Here is a 9,352-nt window from a genome sequence, read left to right on the forward strand (position 1 = left end):
AATATTGACCAGCATTAAAAAGCCTCCCCATCGGCACCAAAGTATGTAATTCTTTATGATTGGCTTAAATAGTTGAAGGCTGTGTTTAACTCATTCTTTTTCCCCTTGAAATGGAGAAACTCTTATAATCTAGGACCAGACCTTCAAAGTAATGTTGGTGTCTATATTTTGGTTAGCCACCTGCGGTGAATCCAATGTTTGCCTTAACCTAATAGAAGGTATCCCAGCTAAGCCATAGAAGTCAGAGTGTCACCCTTAACCTCGTGCTTAACCTCATGGATGCCTGGTTTTATTTAAAGATGAATTACAGTCATTCAGTAAAAATCATTAACAGACATTGAAAACGGACAAGAATCACGGTCTTCTTGTCTCTGGGTGAGATCCTGAACACTAGGCCACAGCACCAACCCCTGGGTCTATCCTGTTGCACCAGTCTTAAGGTACCAGGCACATAGTCACATCTTTTGGAGCTTGGCTCACAGTTTAATTGGCTTTATTCTTCCAGTCCTTCAGATGATGGAGGATAAATTTTAAACCACTGACAGAGGACGTACACGTTCTCAGTTGCACACGCTGGTTTTAGCTGTCCGTGTTTGCTGTGCGTTAAAGCCGCATTCTCCCAGTCCGGCGGGCAGGGGCGGCAGCAGGGCCGTGCTCGGAGTCAGAGCATCAGAGTGATGCAGGCTGTGTTCCACCACGGCACAGTTCGCGAGTAGCCCAGCTTTCTGGCTCCATTACCATGTAAGGCACCTCCATTATTTATCAAGATGTAATGGAATCAGTTTGCTTTAAAAGATGCCTATATGAAAAGAATAAGCTCTTCTCAATTAACAATACAAACTACTCTTTTTCAGGTTTGCATGCAGTTAAATGCGCATAATAAAGAAAATACAGAACAGCCCAGAAGGAGATGTAACCATGAATTTTGTGAACTGAAAGAAAATATATCTAGCCTTCGATCCTGCTGGAATAAATTTGAAAAAATAATTTCCAGGTGATTCCAGGTGAATCCTGCTCTTTTCTTTCAAAGTGGCATTACTTGGTATCTTTGCATTTTATATGCATTCTTCGAGTAACTCTGCTCGTTTGTATGAACACTTTATGCCAGAATTCTGAGGGAAAGCTACTGTACCTTGTTCCTGGAGACAGAATAGATAGAAACGGCTAAGCCAAGCCGCTGAAGCCCAAGAAGTGGAAATGAAAGACCAGCGTTTGAAACAGAGAACTCTGCAGAAGGCTGTGTCCCACCTTTGTGCTCTGGAAACTACTTTGAATTTTCTGATCTTTCGAGCAACTTTATAATATCGTCATATGAAAGCAATCTACTTACATGTCTACTGCAATTTATAAAAACATCCTACAAGCTGCAGGTGAAGAAAACCTTACAGAAAAGTAGCTGGTTTCTTTATATCTGTATAAAATGCATCAGTATAAAACGCATCAAGGACCAAAAGGAACAATTTAGCAAACAAGCAGCTGATCTCGGGTCTGTTCTGCTGATGCAACGAGTCCAGCATGGGTATCTAATGGGTCTGCAAACTGATTGAGGTTTGGAAACATAGGGAAAGGGTTAACTTTTTGAAAAACTTAGGAAGGGTACTGATATTTGAGAGATGTAGCACATTTCTACTGGCTGAAGTAGAGGCAGGACAGCGAGACCTATGGAAGGCGAAAAAGAAGATGCCTGAATGTAAGTTTGTTCAGCTGACTGGAAACAGCACTACCCTTAGGTATTTGGTTATCCCAGAGTTAGCTGCAGGAGGAGCTAGAATTTCTTACCTTCAGATTGTGATTTCTCATATGCAATTATTTTATGTAACGTGTTTAACATGTTAGACAAACGTGACTTAAAGTATTTTCAGAGAATAATATATTGGCATTTAACTAATAAAGTGTTCATATTTAATTTTGGATAAATAGAAGTATTTTTATAGTTGTTTATAACTCTTTTGCAGTTTCTTACTTTGATATAACTCCTTTGGTAATAAAATATTTGTCTTCTATGGAGTTGGGCTGTTGAGTTTTTGGGTGTCATTACTCCTTTTTTAGCTTTTTTTTTGTGGCTAGTAGTTAAAAGCACAGCTGGTAATGTGACCTCCAGCTGCTTGGAATTTCTCTTTATAAAATACCCATTTCTTCGTTGCTTGTAACCTGGCCTGTTTAGGTAAACACTTCCATAGCAGGTATCTGCCTTGGTCTAAATACTTGGGAAATCTTCAGTTAAGTCAGCCTGTTGTTTCCTGGTTCAGCGTAAAGTAACATATATTGTTTTATCTGTGCTGAAAGTTTTCCGTGGAAAAAATGGTGGGGTGTGCCTCAAAGAACTGTGTAAATCTCCTTTGACTGGAATAAGATCTGCTGTACTGCATCCATGAAACACAGCGTGCCCCACTGCTAATGGCAGGTGAAGAGGTTAAGAGCAAAGCAAGCACGCTGTTATGCTTTCCTGGAATACACCCCCTCCAGCCTCCCATCTTATTTATGGCGAAGAGACTTCTTGAGGTAGGAGTAGTATCTCTGTAAAACTGTGATTGAGACTTTCATGTATTCTCTTCAGCTCTCGATGTAAGAGACTGCAACTTTAACTCCAAACACTGAAAAAAAATAAAACCATCCACCCAACCCAACCCATAAATAGGAAAGGGAAACAGATTTCCCAATATCACGCTGCAGAAAAGAGACCGTAACCACTATTGTAAGGACTTCTCTGGAAATCCCTTCTACTGAAAGAAGTCCCAGGAGACTGAGGATTAAATTTGCCTCTGAGACTGATGAACAGTTGCTTTTGTTTGGAAATTCAGCAACAGTTGAAAGCCAAGGTTTATTTCCTAACAACCATTTGGCAAGGAAAGGTCAGTGAGAATGAAGAGAAAAACAGAGATGCAATATTAGCTACTACAAAATGAGTAGTTCAGTCAGCTTAAATGACTTAAGCAGCAGCCTGCAACGTAAATCTTGAGGAAAATCAAGCAATTTCAGGCCTGTTCTGGGGAAAACACCAAGGTTAGATCCAGAGTAGAAATTTAAATGAGTGATTATGAAATTGTGGGGCTTTTCTGATTGCTTCTCTTAATAAATACCCTGCCTGCCTGACTCCTGTTGCCAAATTTCCTGAGTCACCGCAAAAGTGCAAAGACTAACTGCTAAACGCGGTGACTTGTGCTTTTTGATTTATTCCTTCCATTTGAGAACCTTCTCCGGTCTCTCCTAAAATTACAAATGTGACAAGAAGAAACTGCTCTGCAGGAATGGGCAAAGGGATGAAAACCTTGCAGGGTATCGCCACCATGCTCATTTATGGATTTATTTATTTGGCCACAGCAAAGAAGGAATATGAGTAGGTCAAAACCATAGTTTAGGAATACATGGAATTTATGGGGGAGTGTCAAGGGAAAACAATTTAGGTGTTTAAATTAGTAAAAAGAATTTCAGCACTGTTGTTGCAAGGGATTATGAGAAAGCAGAAAGGGGTGACTAACCCCTGTGAGCAAGATAATGTTGCACATTTCTAACAGCAAGAATGAGTTGGGTGCTCTGTGGTTCATAACGAGAACTTCTGGTGTTTAGGAAGCCAGGTCATGGAAGGCCACTGGAAGAGAATGTTCAAACCTCACTTTACACCATCAAACAGGTGTTTACAGCTGTAGCTCTTCAGCTAAACATGCAGGGGTAAACCTCTCCTGCCTGGTTTTACGTTTCCTTCCAGTTCTGACTCTCCAGCTTTGTGCTGAGCAAAAGAGATATTGGCTTTATGACAGGTTTCATTCAGCAGCTACTTAGGTTTTTGCTGGGGGTTCTTTGGTGGTGTTTTTTTTCCTCTTGCTATCTGATTGGAATGGTTTGCGGTGAACTAGAGTAAAGAGGAAGCCAGCATGAATAATATCACTGAATCTCAGTGGTGACAAGAGATTTTGCAGACTGTTGGCACATAAATGAATTTCATCCAGAATGAAGGGAAAAAGTATCTGCCTTCCTCTGAAGAGGGTGTGGTAAAGTAAACAGAAGAGCCCAGAAGGAGGAACTTTCCCCTAAAAAGAGGAAAGAAAAGAGGAATTGGGCTCTATTCATCTGTATTTAGCAAAAAAATAATAATCAGGAACCCAAACCCTTACTACAATTTCTGCTCACATAACTGAACTTTACAGGAAAAATAAAACTTCTGCTTTTTTTCCTGCTTAAGTATTTCATCAACAAAACAGTGCTCTAACCTCATCAAGGAGAACAAACCCAGATCAAGCTTAGGTTATAATATTATACCTTACAGACTTATTAAAAAAAAATTTTAAAAAAATTATTTACTACAGGTATCACAGTGATAGGCTCTATATAAACTAAACTCTCCATATAGTTGGGAAAAAGAAGAGATACAGAGTTAACTTTATATAAGTATATCACACTGATTCAAATATCTGGTACAGAGTATTTTTCAAGGTGACCAAGGAATCCAAATCTCATATCGCAAGTCAACTAAAAAAACCCCTATCCTTTGAAAAGAACAACGAAGTGGTTCTCTCCCAACCACTAGGAGAAGACAGTGGATGGTCCACGCATGAGGTCTGGTGTACTCGAGACCAAAGACATCAGAATATTTGTAAGGCTGAAATGATGTTACCTATCCCTATGCTATTTTATTTAATTTCACACCTGGCTACAAAAATGTGTACATCACAAAAAGTTGTATTGGCATATTTGCTTTATTGTTAACAAGTGGCAAATTAGCATTAGGTGGTGATTTACATTTATTAATTAAAACAGAACTGACACTTTAAAATAAACATAATATACCAAATAAGATGCAAACAAACCCAGGAATTCTGCAAAAAACCACTGGATGGTCACAAATATTCAATGTACTGAGGGGCAAGGCAAACATAATAAGTGCAATGCTGACAAAATTAATCACCTCAAACACATACATGAACACCGTTTAAAAACATGGAACATCAATAAATAAACTTATGAAGAAACATATTAAGTATCATATGAAGGATGAACACCAAGAGTTTGAGCAATCATATAAAGTAGGTATTACAACAGTTGTAGAATACTCAGCACTTTACAGATCAGACCCAAATCCATTCACGCTTCCGACAGAAGTCCAAATGCAAATATAGAACTATGGTAAACCATGCACTACTATTTAGAACTTAAGTTCAATATTTAGCTATTTTAAACTGAATGTTTGATTTGCTGACTCAAAAGCTTATGTTCACACTGGAGAAATATAATTTCCCTTTTGATTATTTTTGTGAAGAAGAAACACTAATTAAGAGAAAATCTGAATAAGCTCTTTTCTGGCAACATGAAATGGAATAGGGCTAAGTAGGATCCTCCAGAAATGTGTATTCTGGAAAGACATAACAAAAAAAAAAAAAAAAAGCCAACCCACTGAACTAGTATGAAAGAATAATCTCTTACATTGTGAATATTGAAAAGAAAATATCAACCAAGTAACTGCTGAATACAGGTAGGGAATCTTTTATCTAACATTTCTTCCAACAACACAATTAGGTTACTTAAACCTTATTCAGCAGAGTTTCAGGACAAAAAAAGAAACAAACAAAAACCAAAAAACCAAACCAGCAACAGAACCATCACAAGTCAGAATAAGCTGTACTTGAAAGGCAATAAAAATATTTTCACCAGTCACCAAAACCAATTTCACCAAAGATTAAAATTTTACCCTGTCATACAACCCATATAATTATTCATATCCAACTGAAAAGAATTAAAGTTGCAAAAAGTGCTCTTATAAAACACAAATTTGTCATCCAAGACTAAAAAAACCCCTTGCAACAAGTTAGTTCTTTGCATGTATACAAAGTCTATGCGATGGAAACTAGCACGTCTTGAGAACTTTGCAATACATAGACAGTATAATTTCATTTTATACTCAGACTAATTATATAGCCTACATCAAGTGTGCACTGCCACATGCCTGGTTTATTAGTGTTTAAACTACTGCAGTCGCAGTCATACCTCCTTCCACTGATTTTAGTAAGCATGCATCACAAAACTGTTCTCTTTGCATGCTGCGTTTCAGGCACCAACTCCCGGTTGCAACGGTGAACTAGGAGCTAGTCTCTCTCAGATGACAGAGAACTTCCATGATGCTTGAAGACTGGGTCAGATCTTAATATACATCTTGGAGTTACTGGCCTGTGAACAAAGCTCCCGGCGGGGGGGTGGAAAGGGCCGGGCCAGCCACTGCCGGCAGCACAGGGTGAGCAGGGTCAGTGCCCGGAGCACCATGGAGAGCTCCTCAACAGCCATCGCCTCCTTCCCAGCCCAGAACCCCCTGGGTCGAGCGTTTCAAATCCCCTCAAGGGGATTTAAGGGCTCCTCGGCGAATTTGAAAAATTCTGCCTAAATGTTCATTTCATATGTACAAGCTGAAGTGGTGGTAAAGCACCTCCCCATGCCCACTTCCCTGGAGTGGTGTGTAAGACCAAGGGTGTAACTATCCATATAACCATATACTGAAGTTTCTGTGTATTCAGAGATTCCAGTTCTGAAACTACCTAGGCTGTGAGTATCATGCATAAATATAAACCTGTGTAAGATACATCTCAAAGATTAAGCCTTATGCTATGTTGGTTTTACTATTGAAGCTGGTATTTTTCATAACTCCATTGCGCTTATAACAGTATAGTTCCTGCAGTATAGCTCCTGCACTCCTTTATGGCACAGAGATGTCCCTTGGGTAACAGATATTCACAAAAGCAGAATGGGAATGCAAACACCATCAGGCCAGACCTCAAAAACAGCCTTCTCCTTGTTTCTTTATATGCAATGCTACCTTTTCTTTTTTTCTTTCTTTCTTTCTTTTTTAATTGAATGGAAGAACCTTAGTAAGCACATTAGAAACAGTAAAAGCACATTAGGACAGTAAAAGAAAGTCTGTCATAGGGTCAGATGTTGGTATAGACATCATTAAAACAATCACATCAATAAATTTCACTTTAAATGGACAGTAACTACATTAGTCTACTGTCTGAGGCTTCACAATTCTCCAGCCGCATTCAGTCCTGTTTCATATCAACTCTGCTTTAACGAACAACTTTTTACATTTGTAGAACTTACAAGTTCTCACAAAATACACGTGTGCTCATGTGCACGCCCTATATATATACACACACACACACACACACACACACACAGAGAACTATATGAATTGATGCTAAATGGTGTAATTGTATTATCCTAATTTTACACATGAATGCTAAGGAATTTAGGCTCTTAGGCTCTTAAGTTAAATATCTGTCAACAAGGCATCCAGAGGATGACACTAACTAAGTTTAGACTCATCAGTGAAGGGCATCAGAAGTGCATAGTTCATCTTGGGGTTTTATCTTCACAATTATCAATATTTTGATCCTTGAAACATTTTGGAACACTCCCCTTCCAGTATAGGTATCTCTGTTTTCTCCTCCCATGACAGCCAAGCCATAAAAGCAGGGGGAAGGGCTAGGGCAAGAGGGTTTGGACCTAGGCTGTTAATAAATTAAATTTGGGAACTTCCTGACACGTGTAACGTACCTAAAGATTCAAAATTCAGAGTCCATCTCCCTTAACACTTTATTTTTTCTTTAAAATATAATAAATTTGTTTCCCATATTCAGTTCTGCAGGGGCATTATGAAAACAAATCTACTATTTCCTAACAAACATTCCACTGAGATGGAATTACAGCGATCTGTGCTAGTACCTTGTGTAATACAGTCTAAGTTTTCTAAAGTCTCTGATGTTACAGACCGATACGATTCAGTAACAAAAGCAGTTAATGAAGTGGCCTCTGATAGTGCCTGCACAGTCAATCATATTTTCATTGTCTGCTTACATTTATTGTAGATTCAAACACATACACGTTATCCAATGTTACTGTCAACGCTCATTTGTGTTTCACTGGACCTTCTTGTAAGGACAAATTAGAAGTTCAGAAATACTTTAAAAATTCTTCTTTTTGTTCAGGTTAATCCCTTGTCTTGCTATAAATCATAGAAGTGTAAATAAAGTAAATGATGTGTCACTCAAGTAATTTACTAAGTGCTGCACTGGAAGCAGAGTTACACAAACAGCTCAAAAAGCAGAAATTATGCTAACTTGTATGTGGATTGATTTGAAACTAGGAAACCTGCCACCTACAATTCAAAGGCGAAACAGTCAATATGTTTTTTCTACAGTTACAGCAATCCTCAAAAACCCGGAAGGTATTTATTTCCTTACTAAACTTTCCCTTTGTAGAAAGCATTTTCAATAAGTGCTAAAATGCATTTTTCCAGCAGAAACAAGAACTGGAAATTCATCAAGTCAGACAAAGGAATTGATTCCTCAGTAAATTCACTAATGGATCAACCCTATTCCAGACCTGTATCTTTGCTGATGGAGACTCAGCTTGCAGTAATTCAGCCTGCAGACCTCCATGGCCCAACCAAGTCCAGGCAAATTTTTTAAAGCAGGCTTACCTATGAAAAGGATGCAGGATTCAAATTTTTGCAAGTACAGATATGAATGTGCCAATGTGGATCCTAGAACCTAAACCACCTAGAACATAATTCAGCTAAGATTTGTCAGTTCCAACTATCATTACCAGTCATCCACTCTACCATGCTCAGTAGCCAGCTTACGCAAATTGTAATAAAACAAGACGGCACTGAATGAAGGATAATTTCTAAAAATAATTTTGTATAAAAAGTGTAAGACAATTCCACACTATTGACCTAATTCTAAAACATCAATAGTTTGTGGCCTGCAATGTGACTACATCAAGTATCTTAAATCTCTCATCCTCCAAGACTGGTACCTGGTTTGGAGACGCTTTTCTTCAATCATGCTTTCTTCAAAATTGGCCCCACCAATAGTAATCAGAAGTTTTGAGAATGCAAACAATGATCATAATACTATCATGGAACACTACATTGTATTTTGCATAAGCTACAAAGAAATTATATGAATTGACACTAATGGTGTTTGTGAGCTGACAGTAACAATTTCTGACGAGAAGAGTGTATTTATTGTGGGAAAGGCACAATTAAGTTCTTTCAGATTGTTCTTTCGCGCATAACTAAGATGGTGCCAGTACTTCAAAGCAAAACGTCACAAAACAAATTACTACATTCAAATACAAGTGGTTTGGCGCGTGATTTTTTTTTTTTTTATGAATTACACAAGATATTAAAACAACAACTTCCAAGGCCTGACCCTTCTTCTCAATGAATTAATGTGAAGTCTGTTACTAACTTCAAGAAGTTGCTGTTCAGAGCCCAAGAATACACAAAATTGAAAAAAAAAACCAACCCAAAAAACCATGTAAGATATTAACACTTAAACCTATGGAGCACAGTTACTCCATT

The 9,352-nt window shown here is 38.2% G+C and overlaps 1 protein-coding gene across 1 annotated transcript in view; it reads left to right on the forward strand.

Annotated features, from left to right (window-relative positions):
- Positions 1-1,872, forward strand: part of LOC104122342 — a 9,339-nt gene extending 7,467 nt beyond the window's left edge. Inside the window, exon 4 of the mRNA XM_035890121.1 lies at positions 855-1,872. Within this exon, the coding sequence (XP_035746014.1) occupies positions 855-998 (144 nt within the window). The 3' untranslated portion in view covers positions 999-1,872. The remainder of the gene's footprint in view (positions 1-854) is intronic.
- Positions 1,873-9,352: the final 7,480 nt, after the last annotated feature.

This window comes from Egretta garzetta, unplaced genomic scaffold (assembly GCF_000687185.1).
Source record: "Egretta garzetta isolate BGI_Z169 unplaced genomic scaffold, ASM68718v1 scaffold251, whole genome shotgun sequence".
NCBI lineage: Eukaryota > Metazoa > Chordata > Aves > Pelecaniformes > Ardeidae > Egretta > Egretta garzetta.